The sequence below is a fragment of the Rattus norvegicus genome, chromosome 8, assembly GCF_021556685.1.
Source record: "Rattus norvegicus strain SHRSP/BbbUtx chromosome 8, alternate assembly SHRSP_T2T, whole genome shotgun sequence".
Taxonomy (NCBI): Eukaryota; Metazoa; Chordata; class Mammalia; order Rodentia; family Muridae; genus Rattus; species Rattus norvegicus.
Window position 1 is genome coordinate 86,043,160 of NC_141541.1, and position 13,927 is coordinate 86,057,086.

The 13,927-nt window shown below is 42.6% G+C and overlaps 1 protein-coding gene across 5 annotated transcripts in view; it reads right to left on the bottom strand.

Annotated features, from left to right (window-relative positions):
* Positions 1-13,927, bottom strand: part of Lrrc1 (leucine rich repeat containing 1) — a 115,819-nt gene that overhangs the window by 65,800 nt on the left and 36,092 nt on the right. For all 5 annotated transcript variants that reach the window (XM_087563116.1, XM_087563114.1, XM_087563113.1 and 2 more), the window contains 1 exon segment: positions 6,725-6,842. Coding sequence is in view for 2 of the 5 variants with exons in the window: in NM_001014268.1 (NP_001014290.1) it covers positions 6,725-6,842 (118 nt within the window). In the remaining 3 variants the exon portion in view is untranslated.

A 13,927-nucleotide genomic window follows, 5' to 3' on the forward strand; every position in this document is an offset into this window, starting at 1 on the left:
TCTGGTTAGTTGACATTGTTGTTCTTCCTACAGGGTTGCAAACCCCTTCAGTTCCTTCAGTCCCTTCTCTAATTCCTCCTCAATGGACCCTGCTCTCAGTCCAATGGTTGACTGAGAGCATCTTTCTCTGTATTTGTCAGGCTCTGGCAGAGCCTCTCAGGAGACAGCTATATCAGGCTCCTGTCAGCATGCACTTCTTGGCATCAGCAAGTGTCTGGGTTTGGTGTCTGTATATCGGATGGATCCCCAGATGGGACAGTCTCTGAATGGTCGTTCCTTCAGTTTCTACTCCACCCTTGAGTCTCCCTATTTCCTCCCTGAATATTTTGTTCCCCCTTCTAAGAAGGAATGAAGCATCCATGCTTTGGTCTTCCTTCTTCTTGAGCTTCATATGATCTGTGAATTGTATCTTGGGGAATCCAAGCATTTGGACTAATATCCACTTATCAGTGAGTGCATACCATGTGTGTCCTTTTGTGACTGGGTTACCTCACTCAGGATGATATTTCTAACTCCATCCAATTGCCTAAGAATTTCATGTAGTCACTGCTTTTAGTAGCTGAGTAGTACTCCATTGTGTAGATGTACAATTTTCTGTATCCATTCCTCTGTTGTAGGACATTTGGGTTCTTTCCAGCTTCTGGCTATTATAAATCAGGCTGCTATGAACATAGTGGGCCATGTGTCCTTGTTATATTTTTGGAGCATCTTTTGGGTATATGCCCAGGAGTGGTATAGCAGGTTCCTCAGGTAGTACTATGTCCAATTTTATGAGGAACCTCCAAACTGATTGCAGATTCCAGCTTGCAATCCCACCAACAATGGAGGAGTCTTCCTCTTTCTCCACATCCTCGCCAGCATTTGTTGTCACCTGAGGTTTTTATCTTAGTCATTCTAACTGGTGTGAGGTGGAATCTCAGGGTTGTTTTGATTTGCATTTCTCTGATGACTAAGGATGTTGAACATTTCTTTAGGTGCTTCTCAGCCATTCAATATTCCTCAATTGAGAATTCTTTGTTTAGCTCTGTATCCCATTTTTTAATGGGGTATTTGATTCTCTGGAGTCTAACTTCTTAAGTTCTTTGTATATATTAGATATTAGCCCTCTATCAGATATAAGATTGGTAAAGATCTTTTCCCAATCTGTTAGCTGCCATTTTGTCCTAATGATAGTGTCCTTTGCCTTACAGAAGCTTTGCAATGTCATAAGGACCCATCTGTTGATTCTTGATCTTAGAGAATGAGCCATTGGTGTTCTGTTCAGGAAGTTTTTCCTGTGCCCATGCATTTGAGGCTCTTCCCACTTTCTCTTCTATTAGTCTGAGTGTATCTGGTTTTAGGTGGAGGCCTTGATCCACTTGGACTTGAGCTTTGTACAAGGAGATAAGAATGGGTGAATTTGCATTCTTCTACGTGCTGACCTCCAGTTGAACCAGCACCATTTGTTGAAAAGGCTATCTTTTTTTCCCCCCACTGGATGATTTAATTCCTTTGTCAAAGATCAAATGACCATAGATGTGTGGGTTCATTTCTGGGTCTTCAATTCTATTCCATTGATCACCTGCCTGTTTTTGTACCAATATCACACTATTGCTCTGTAACACAGTTTGAGCTTTTATAAGTTGTCTTGATCGTGGTGTCTCCTCACAGTGACTAAGCACTTTGCTTCTTGCAAGTAGAAAGCAACCCTACTTTTCTGTATTAACTCACAGGAAGGTACATACCGAGGCAGAAAAGGCACATGAGAGGAAGCAGACATTTCTGTAACTCAAAGGACAGGCTCTAGGCTGAGTGCTGTCTAGCCGCCCTTCATGAAAAGCAAGTCTAGCTGTGTGTTTCCTTTTGCCGATATCTCTTATGGTCACTGGTAGCCATGACAAGGAAACTCTCCTGGTCCAGCCACCATGCAATGTGCTAAGCACAGTGTTTATCTTGGGCCTAAGTCCGGCAGCCAGAGAGAAAAGAGCAATGGCTTCAGTACAGCCTGTAGCAAGTGTGTGTGGGTAAAAACTGACTCGTGCAGCACTTCTGGTGTGGATGTATGTAGTTAATCACAAATAAAACAAATGAGAACAGTGTGCAACTGAGGAGAAGGACAGACAGACAGACACTTTAGACTTGTAGACTTGTGCTGCCAGAGAGATCTTTTCTCAGGACAGACTCCAACGCAGGCACAAGATCACTTCAGCAGGTCTCCAGCCTGGTAATAAGTTACACCAAGGAAGCCAAAAGTTGCTAACCACAGGCAGTGCCCGGCACCCCCTGCTTGGACAGAAGGAACTTCCCTAAGCATTGAAGTGGGGTCCAAGCTCTAGAACAGATGAGAAGACTGGCTCTGCTGCAGGGAGGGCAGCCATGGTGTCATTACATAATACTGAAAAGACCCTACGGCTAAGTTCTGGTTAACTCGGGTTTGCTAACTAGCCAGTCACAAAGCAGGATTTTCCTTATGAGAGAAGCAGGCCGAGCCCTCTTTGGCTCAGTATGCAATACTAACCAGCGTCTCTCCCACTGGCCATCCCCACCTTCAATTGCAACCCTCCTGTGCTCTTTAGTATTCTTTTAAATTGCCCTTTTAATCTCAATAATTATTTCCCAAAAGAGCATAGTGCTTTAGATTACAAAAACAAAGCCACTTTCACTGTCAGAAATGAATATTAAATAGGATATAGTGTTATAAGGTCTTACACATAGCAATTCATGGATAAAACTGGAAAACGGATAGTGTGTCACTGTGATTCAATAGTAAGTGTCAGAGGCTTTCACTTCTACCAATAACGACCTCTAGCAAGGCCAGCAGTCTAGGCCTCATACTTTGGGGAAAACTAAATTAAAAGGGGAATGAAATGCAATGGCTAAAGCCAAATTACAGTGTCAACTACAAAACTCAATCTACTAACACTGGGGCTGATGCATTATGCATTAGGAAAGTCTGCCCCGGATCCTTGGATATCAGATAATATAATGGGTCAATTATATGACCGGGGCCATCTCCCTAGGACAGCCAAGAACAGGTGGGCACAGGAAACAGACATTAAGTTCCAGCATCAAACTACAGGCACTGAACTATAGAAATTGCCTTACACTTGAACTGTATGAAATAAGTCTGTACAGTTTTATATAAGATTTTAACCCCATACCCAGATATCAACTCCATATACTATAGTCCACCCACCCTTTAATCCATGTTCAAGGAAAACATGTAGTATCTTTCTCTCTTGATATATTCTGGTCCCTTCCTATCTGACATGAAACTTGGTGCTCACGTGTTTCAGACAAGAAGTAAGGCCTCATTCCATCCCATCACAGCCCAGCAGACTCAAGAGCCAATCCCAAGCAGTTCTGGCACTGAAGACAGAGCCAGGACTCTGGCCCAAGGTCCTCGGCAGTAATTCTGGGAATAGCCTCTACTCCATATTCCCACCAAAAGGAGGGTGACCAGCCTCACAGCCTAGCATTGCCATAAGCATCACCTCATAATGCTTTGAAAAAAATCTACACTTTCTTAGAAAGAAACACAAAACTTCTCTTTTATCTTTCATTTAAGCAAGGAAAGAGAATCCAAGTGAAATGTGAACTTAAGTCAACTCTAGCATATTTTTCTGAGCCAGGAATATCTTTTTACCCATCTTACAAGCAGAGGTGCAGGACTGTCTGAGGCAGAGAGAAGTTAGGCTCACAATCATGTAAGACTCCTAAAGGAAGTCTATAGCAAGTCTGAGTGCGGACTTCTAAAATATTGCTACTGTCTGTTTAGTAGATTGGCAGGGTTAGCAGCCCCTGGGGGGTGGGGGGGTGAGCAGCCCCTGGCAGGGTTAGCAGCCCATGGCAGGGTTAAAAGCACAAGTCTCGAGGCCACTTCAGACCCACTACCCCAGAATCTTCAATTTAACAAAACTGTCAGGTTGTCACTGCATGTTCAAGTTCAACACTCAGTAATCCAATAGCTGTGTAGCCTGGCACCCACACCTTGTCTTTTTCCTTCATGGTCAAAGCACTGTTTTTTAGAAACACAGGAACTGTCATTCCATTGAAAGCCCTCAAGAAGCGGCCAGCCCTGGTGGGCAGGGAATTCAAGACAATCAGCTTCTGTCTGCAGCAGGCAGCTCCAATTAGTGCAAGAGAAAAGTAGAGACTAGACAGACCTCAGACAGCAGCCCCAGACCCTCAGTGCCCAAAAGTGTACAGAGTAGGTTCTCACACCGCCTCTAACAGGCTTTGTGACCTTTATTTACCTACTCGGTTGCCTTGGAAATCATATTGATGCCATTTTATCTGCCAAAAAAAAAATAACTGTAAATAAAAGGAAAAGGGAGAGGAAGCACATTGAGGCCTGCCCATGTGGAAATGGCCTACAACCCTGTCCCTGTATAGAGCAGTGGCCTTGTTCTGCTCTGTCACTCTGACCAGGCTATTCCCTGAACCCACCCACGCCCTATGCTTCATTCCTCCTACATGCATGGGGGTGCTTGCCCCTATCCCATGTACCTGTCTCCCCGCCCCAAATTACCACATCTCTAGCAAGCCCGATCATGAAAGCAAGGCTCTTCCGGGACAGCATTTATAAACAGCCTCAGGGAACTTGAAAAAAAAATTGCTGGGTCCTTCATAAAGCCCCAAGACTTACAAAAGGCATGACTTGGATTCGAAATTTCTAAGGTTCAGAGTATCCCCAGAGCAGAAAATGTTATGCCCTGTCACGGACTTCAGGCATGGTTAGCTTCGTGTCAATACATAGGGGTTAAAAATGACAAATGGAAGAAGCATGTAGCACTCCCTCCTAGCTACAAGTGCTGCCCTGAGAACTGTGGAGCCAGGAAGCAACCAGCTCTACGGACCTTCCGGGGCTTTCCATCACAGCAAACACAGAAGCCTGCTCCTTCTTCTTCGAGTACTTCCCAGCCCCTATTAATTTCTCTTTTCTAATTCCAATTTCAAAGATGCGTTTTATTTCCTCAGACTTTGTGATTTCGGTTTCCAGTTGTTTGCTGCTTCTGTATAAAACTAACAGGCAGCTTTATAACTTTGTTTTAGTAACTCGGGTTACTGCTAAGACAGGAAGTCATTTCTACCTCACAGGCACTTCCTAGGTACACTCCCGGACAGGCCAGGTCCCCCTTTCAACTCCAGTGCAGACAAAGTCTGCTCAGGACCAGAAATCATCCGGGAGGGAGGAGTTACTTCTGTGACGTGCTCTCACCTCTCAGGGTAGCCATCTTGCAGCTTGTACCTGATAGTTGGTATAAAAGGGTAAGCTTGGAGAACTACTCTTCCCTTAGCAAGGAGTCACTGATAAATGGATACCACATCAGGGACAGAAGCAGAAAAGTACACAGATGTGGGCCATAAAAGTTGCGTGTTGGGGGAATACCACAAGGTGGCCCCGAGGGGGTGGGCCAGTGGAGAGGGAAGGACACAGCACCAAGGAAGAAGGAGTAAGATGGGAGCTACGAACCCCGAGTGGTATCAAGTGCTGGAACGTCCACACTGCTCCCAGCCTAAGTGTAAAACCCACCTTACTGGAGCTATCTTTGTTCTGTGATCCATAAGCAGTTTAAAGCAGGACTTTTTCTCCCCAATACTTTCAAAGTCAGGGATAGTTTTCATGAAAGATAAAAGCTTCTGTGTCAATGAAACAGCACAGCCGATAGGCACCTCCCACTTAGAGAATGGAAAGTGAGAGCCATGTAAGCGGTGTTTAGATAAAAGGGAGGGATCTTCCTCTCACTACCGTAACAGTGACCCGCCTCCAGGTATGGTTCTCGGAACCGCAGTGTCCGCAACTCATGGCTTGTTTTTATTTTTTCCAAAAAACAAAACAAAACAGATGTGTCATGTCAGAGACATGAAACAGCTCTTCTTCACAGAGCTAATTCTAGCTGTATTGGGCCCTATCCTGAGGGAGTCACAAGGGTCCTTGTAAGACCGAATCTCACCCCTAGAGAGGACCACAGCAGGAGCTGCGGTTCCCCTCACTCTGCAGTACGCAGCAGGCGGGCAGGGGACTGAAAAGGATGCCACACAGACTCTCCTTCAACATGAGAGGCACTTGGATCTCCCTTGTACAATGTTTAATAGTAGAAAAAAAGTGTAATAGAGAACTCACAAGTCAGCCACATAAATGCAGGAGGACAGAACCATCAGCTCCTGGTTAAGAGAGCAGAAGACGGCTCATGGCACCTCAGTCTGCTGGGGTAGGTCACTCTAAACTGTAATCTGGCGAGATCAACCTTTTTCTGGGGCGTGACTTCCCTACACAGCATTCAAACACTGGCCAGCAGCTTTCCGTGCCAGTTTCAGTAAAAGGAGCCAGTGCTGGTCACAGTCACCCAAACCCCGAGTACTCAGGAGGGCCACTCGGACCACCACAGGTTCAGGGACAGCCGGGGTTCACGGTGAGTAGTAGAGTTACATACTAAGACCTTGTCTCACAAGCCAAACTAAGCTGAGCAAGGTAAGTCACGTGGTCTCCAGGAGTGAGGACTGAAGCTACTTTTTAAAAGTTACAAAAACAGTGTTAGTAAGTATGAGAAGCTGGACAACTATTTAAAGTGTTATTAGCCAAGCATGGTTAGATAGCCTGGGTTCCTCATACTCAGGGGGCTGAGGTAGGAGGATTGCAAGTTCAAGGGTAGCCTGAGCTACAAAGTAAGACCACGTCTCAAAGACATAAACCTCACTCATTTCCATACACAGAAACATGGAGGGACGGATGCCTTCTCACCATTCCGAGACACATCGAGTTCCACCAGCTGCATGAAGTTTGCTATTTCCGGAGGGAGCCGCTGAATTTCATTATCACTGAGTCCAAGCTTCCGTAATTTCACTAGCTGGAAAAATTGCTGAAAAAGAAAATGGTGTTACATGGATTTCATACATATTTGCACGGCCCTTCGAGCTAACAGAACATTTCAGTTTATATTTCAAGACTAATAAAGGTTGTTCCAATGTCAGTTCCCTGATTTGAGTAGTGAACTGCTCATATGAAATATCTTCATATACAGATATAAACTATAAATAATCTTTACATACAAAGTACCTCTCAGGACATACAATTTTTGTGAATTCCTTATCTATCTCTAAGTACTTAAAAATGTTTAAAATATGAACAAGCAACTTCGTGAGGAGAGATTGCCATATCTACTTATCAAAACTAATATTAAAATTATATTAAATAAACATATAAACAGAATATATTTTAGGATTGTAATTAAAACTGTTTCTATTAAATATAATAATTAATTCAATTGATTATAGGTGTAATATGTTACACTGTGTACAGTAAGTAAAAAAAAAATATTTTGACCAAGAATCAAAAGTCTGCACTGGATCCCCATAATGGAGGCAGACTGACTATGTAGTCTTTCTTCTATACCCCTCAATGATGTATTAAAATTTATACAGCGATGAACATAAACATAAACATAAAAATATGCGATAAGCCTGTGAAGATTACTACCCTACAAAGCAAAGGGAAACTAGATAATTATGCAACAATTTTTTTTAATTTATCTACATATTCTGTTATGCGACAAAATTCTTAATGGCAAAATTTGGGGAAAGTAATAATAAAGTTTTTAGAAAAACGGCGCTGTGCTGTAAGTAGACATAAAGAAATTAGGTCAAGTACCTCTAAATGAAGGAAAAGTGATTGAAATTCATGTTTAAGAAACAGCTAAATCCTTGTTTTTGATCCTTCATAAAATGCTAACAGAAAACTCAGAGGCTTTAAGGACAAGAATAAGACAATCCTTATCCAGAGATACCAGTCATCATAGAGAGGAGCTGACGAAAGGTGACCGCCCACCCCAGCACACACACTGTCTACACATGTTCATCTCACCCACACCCCAGGACCTGCATCTCTAACAGTGTCCAGATTCTCTAGATACCTAAGAAAAAGCCCACACTATCAAGGTGCCAAGTGTGTGTGCATGCACATGAAGGACTGTACACACACACACACACACACACACACACACACACACACACACACACACTGTGAAACAATACAGAGAACCAAAGGAAACTTCATCAGCTAAAACTTAAAGCATGGAGACTGGGGGTGAGGGGAATCAAACTGAAGCTGTATGTTACCAAATCAAGAAAAACTTGAATTAAACACTTAGAAATTTAAAATTATTGTAGCCCCCACTAAAGAATCTAAGAGAGGGGCTGGGGATTTAGCTCAGTGGTAGAGCGCTTACCTAGGAAGCGCAAGGCCCTGGGTTCGGTCCCCAGCTCCGAAAAAAAAGAACCAAAAAAAAAAAAAAAAGAATCTAAGAGAAGTAAATAAAATTGATGTATTCCCTTAGAAGAAGTTTGGTGAAACCCAAGGGATGGCAAAATGATGGGGAGGTGGGGCAGAAAAACCAAACCGCTCTGTAAGTAATACCCATGTAATAATATGGTGCTCAAACACACGAAACTGCACAACACGGCTTCTGGCTCCCAAGGGCAGTGTCAGGACAACACGAATGTGTTAAGGCTTGGGTCTGCACTGTACCTAGCTGGACAAGTTAGCTTGACAGTAGTAGCCCAGATCCCGCTCCGCCCCCCTTTCTCTGAATGCCGGCCCACAATGAGGGAACAGGCTCCACCTTGTACCCACCTCCCCTTAAATGTGTCTCTTTTCCCTACAGTGAGGGACTGAAACCGTAAGCCAAAATAAATCTGTCCTGCCCTCATTTCTCTCAGTTGTTCTCATCACAGTAACACAAAATAAGACAGATTTTAAAAAAGCACAACTAAGGAATAGTGCAAACTAACTGGAATTTTTAACCTTCCAAGATGAGTAAAATAAAGGGGCAAAGACAAACCAGAGACGGAACCCAGAATGCTGCTGGACCCAACACAAAACTGAAAGTCAATGACGCACTGTGAATACAGACTCAACAAAGCTCAGAAAGACAAAAAGACACCCTCAGAACGAAATCAAGATTCCCAAATGCCCCTGAACCACAAGCCCCACGAACAACCAGTCTACACAGAAGCCAAATATCTAGGCTCCCAGATGGAAACTTTAAAAATATGAATAAAAATGCACCTCAAGGATTCCCTGATGTAGTAGGAAATACAAAGAAGAAATCTTCACGTCTCAAGATGTTTAGTGATAAATCAGAAACAGGAACGGGGACAGCGAAACAAGCAAATGGGGATGAATTAATCCCAGGGAATGTATATCATAAGAAGAGAAAATTGTACCATAAATGTAAGATCTGGCTAGGAGGAATACATAACAGTCACAATAATATTATTCCATCGACATTGATAAAGCTTATGTCAGTATTACAAGAAACTGGGAGCTGAGTCTTCAACTCCACTACAGGACATCTACAGAGAGCTACAAAGTGGGACATTACCCAGCAGAAAAATGAACAAACAAACCACTGGCCATATGGACTTATAGAAACAGCATAGAGCAGAAAGTTCTCAAAAGCCCAGGGGCGGAGACGTGAAAGGCAAGAGCCCCCTGTCCTTCACTGTCATGGTCCCTGGATGACTAGAACTGGGAAACAATTGCATAAACTACATTTTTAAAACTAGAAAATGAGTTTACAGAGAAAGTCGATGCTAAGGTGAGAGGATGTTCCAAATGTTGATTATAAGATGCTAATATTTTGTAGTTATTTTGCCCCTTTTTTGACTAAGAGAAGAAAAGTATTAATATTTATATAGAGATCCAAAGAGGCACTGCCTTTTGTAAATCGAGTGGGTAACACACAAAAGACAAAATATTTTCAAGTCTATTGATAAACTTCTTTGTACCTCTCCTCATGCTATAGCTGAAAACAGCAAAAGCAAGCATAACGCACAACTATATCTTTGCATTATGATGTTAAAATTAAAACTAGGAAGCACCTCCTGAATAAGGCTATCCAGCTGTTAAATAATTCAGTATTCTGCAGATAATAAAAATGACTATTGGCAAACACAATAGAACTTGAAAACGGTTTACAATGCAAACGAAATTCTAGAAGAAAAAGTTTCAGGTTCTCTGTGAAAAGCCATGCTAAAGTCCACTGGGTAGGACGGAAGCAGGTCACTCGGGTCACGTGACAAGAGTACTGCACGAACTACCGGTTTTAGCGTTAAAAAAAAACAGATTATTTAAATGAACTATGAATCTGCACAAACGGTTTTACTAATTGGATGTATATGATAATGAAAAAGGTGTTCAGTGGGCGCTAATCCTTGAGATTTCTTTAACCATCAGTTGAGATTTGTTTTAAGGGACGGCAATCTCTTTATACTAGCTGTACTAAAGCATTAGCAAACACAAAAGCCATTGAAAAGAGTCACATATTTGAATAACTGAGCCGATGCCAATTGTTCAAAGAGTCTGACAGTCTCATAATACATCAATGTGTTTACTCAAGCATGAAAAGCTTACTTTGTTTTCCAAGAAAGGCATAATAGCAAAAATACAAGAGCCATCACCAATTCCATGTATCTAGGGCTCATATAACACAAGAAATCAAGTAAATCAGGTACTCGGGTCTGCAGTAAACAAGGACGACAGCCTACAAATCCCCACATCTAAGAGAGGTCATAACAAGCAAACAAACTATGGTTCATTCCACAGGCTGAAAGCATCCTCACCTACAGCCTGCCCCAAACACTGCTCTAGTCAGCATGGGAAGGCGCATACTAGTAAAACTGCAGTATGCCATCATCCCAAAATGAACCCTCGGGAACTCCTCAGCCCTTTCCCAAACCAGCCTTGTGGATCTAATCGTGGGGTTCAAATGTTCTAAATCGCCTGCTCTCTTACACAGTTCAGGAGGCTGTCAGTCAAACTATATCACATCATAAATTTTCAGCTCCCTTCATAAGCTATAAGCCCTCCTGCCTTGCCTCTGAGATCAGCCGGGGCACATGAAGAACAACTTGTGTAGCTCTCTGGCAGGGTGCCTGAGCCCTGAGCAATCATGTGACAGAACACACTGCTACTCTATTCTTCACATCTACATGTTTGATTACAGCTCACTGACCCACTTAGACCACATTCTGTGCAATTATATCCAGAGAAACCCCAATTGCCCTAGGTTGTTATGGAGTGCCAGGCTTTTTACAGCCACTATTGTTTTTAGAAGATTCTGAGCCTTTCATTCAACAAAACAAAATGTTGCTTCCATTCTCCATCTGACAAGGTCTTTTGCCCTTCTGGTACTATTAATACTTCTTTTCTGGATCCAAGAAAGACCTGCATCCTCGCATGCTACTATACGGCCAACCATCAACCCGTCGTTCCGAAATTCCTCTATAACGTAGAGAAGAACCACGGGCATGGGTTCTCATGAGGAACAAGTGTCAGGAATGCCACAAGCTTCTGCAGAGCTGGGGCTGAGCTACAATGACACCTATTGCCACAGTGGAGGTCTTCTAATCCCTAACGTAAATCATTTACCTTTTTGTGTCTTATATAACATAAATCAAATCCCTTCCCCTGTCCTCAACCAGTTAGGCTGGCCTTTTGATCAATCGCTTATACAGATAGCGTAAACCAAAGCATTTCCTACAAGATCAGGAAAAAGACAGAGGTGCCCATTATCCCAAACCTCATCCAACAGAGCACCGGAGAAGACAAGAGAACAAGGGGATGGAGACAGGAAAGGCCAAACTGAGTGCTTCCCTGCTTGTAGATGACATGGAAAAACCCCAATACTCCACCAGAAAACCCTAGACGGCTTCAGAAAATGCTGGGATTCAAAATCAGCACACGAAGCCCAGCAGCCTTTTCTGTAAGCCAATAATGAAGAGGAAGAAATTAGGAGAGAAACAATATCATTAGCTTCAAAAGAAAACAAAGTCTAACAAAGGAGGTAAAAGATATCTTCTCTACAACTGAGAACTCTGAGACACTGAAGAAAACAACCACCTCAAGACAGAGCCCTCCACACTCACGGAGAGGCTGTTCATACTGTGAGAACGGCTATGTTAGCAAGAGTGATCTGCAGCTACAACCCAATCCTTAACAAAACTCCAATGAGATTCTTCCAGAACTGAGGGAAAACCTTCTAGAATTTACCTAAAAGCATACATTATCCATGAAAGGGAAGAGGTAATCAAGTATCACACACCTGATACCAAAGTGTACTAGAGCTATGGAAACAAAATGTGCATATTTTGACACTAAGTCAAGAAACAGAAGGAAGCCCCCAGCTGCAGCCAGACACCTAATGCTGAACAACGGTGTCAAACATATATTGAAGGAAAGCTGGCCTCTTTAAGGAGGGTGGTATAAAATGGTTTCCATCGATAGAAAAGGGAGACGGGGTCCATCTCTCCCATCCTACCCCTAAAACAAAACAAAATAAACAAACAAGCAACAAACGAAAAACACCAGTCCAAAATGGATCAAAGACCTTAATGTAAGACCTGAAACTTTAAAAATGGCAGAGGAAAACCTACATAAAAGCCTTCCTAGCCACTGACAGAGGTTTTTCTGGAAGGACCCCAGTGGGACAGCAAATGACCCCAAGAGCTGACAAGCAGAGTCCATGACACCAAAAGCTTCTGTACAAGCAGAGAGAACCACCACCGACGGGAAAGAGACAGTCTGCAGGATGTGAGAACGTCTTCCAATCACAGGGGGTGCAGGGAATTAATCTCGAGGATATATGAAAAAGTGCAAATAGAAACAATGAAAGGTTATCCAGTCAGTAAATGGATTCTAACAGAAGAGAGAGTTTTCAATACTCTAGACATACATGGCAGAGAAGGGGTTGGAGAAGGAATAACTAACTCCAAGGATGTGTGAAAAAGCCATATGAAACCCTAGTATTTTATACGCGTCTCGTGTATATTACACATGTAAAATATATAGACATAAGTGTTTAATTAGAATTACCCAACACGGGATTATTGTGCTCACTAGAGCCACAAGTCCACAAATAAAAAGCCCAGGTGCTTTTTATTTTACTTTTACTTTTTATTTTACTTTTTCTTTTTATTTTATTTTTACCCCTCCCCTCTAGCTGCTAGTCAGGTCTGTCCCAGAGACTCCAAAACAATACAAACTACTGTAACTCTGTTGCCCACCAGGGCTGGGTTGAAGAACCCTACTGCTGAAAACACCACACACACACACACACACACACACACACACACACACACACACTCACTAGAATTTTATTCTACTACAAAGACAAACATTTGCAGGAAAGTGGACAGAAGTAGAGATCAGCATGTAAATGAAGGAAGCTAGACTCAAAGACATGTTTTCTCACACAGGTAGACTGATTTATGTGTGTGTGTGTGTGTGTGTGTGTGTGTGTGTGTGTGTGTGTGTATACAAATGTATGCATTTCCATATATGTGTGGGCACTATGAAAATAGAAAGGGGACCATAAAAAAGAATTGTGACTTGGTTTGAACAATAAAATGTGGTGGATCTTAAGGTCTAGGCCCAAGAGCCCCACTATGTCTCGAGAGAATAGGACCAGGGCTAGGAAGAGTAGAGGAGTTCCAGACGAGACAGCACTGACTGACAGAGGAGTTACCAGCAGGGCGAACAGGGCTGAAGGAGGGTGAAGCCTCAGGGGTATGTGTATGTCATGAAAAGGCCCTAATCCAGAAGGTTGGAAAATAGTCTCTTCTACACATGGGCAGGGTAACAGAAAACATGTTTAAAAACATCAGAGGAAATAATGCTAGCCTAAGAGTCTACCAAAAACTAAGACGCAAAGTCTAGATCCACTGCAGGAGAACTGTATTACAACTGTAGTGAGTAAAGAACACTACAAAATGCTATAGCTAATCACAAAGTGGTAAGTTTTCTAACAGAAATTGAAAAAAGTAAGTACCTGGGTAAAAGGTTTCATAGTAAACGACAAGAAGGGACAATATTTATAGAATAGAAGAACCAGTTGAGCTAAGCCCAGAATTAAAAACAAACAAACAAACAAACAAACAAAACTGCTCT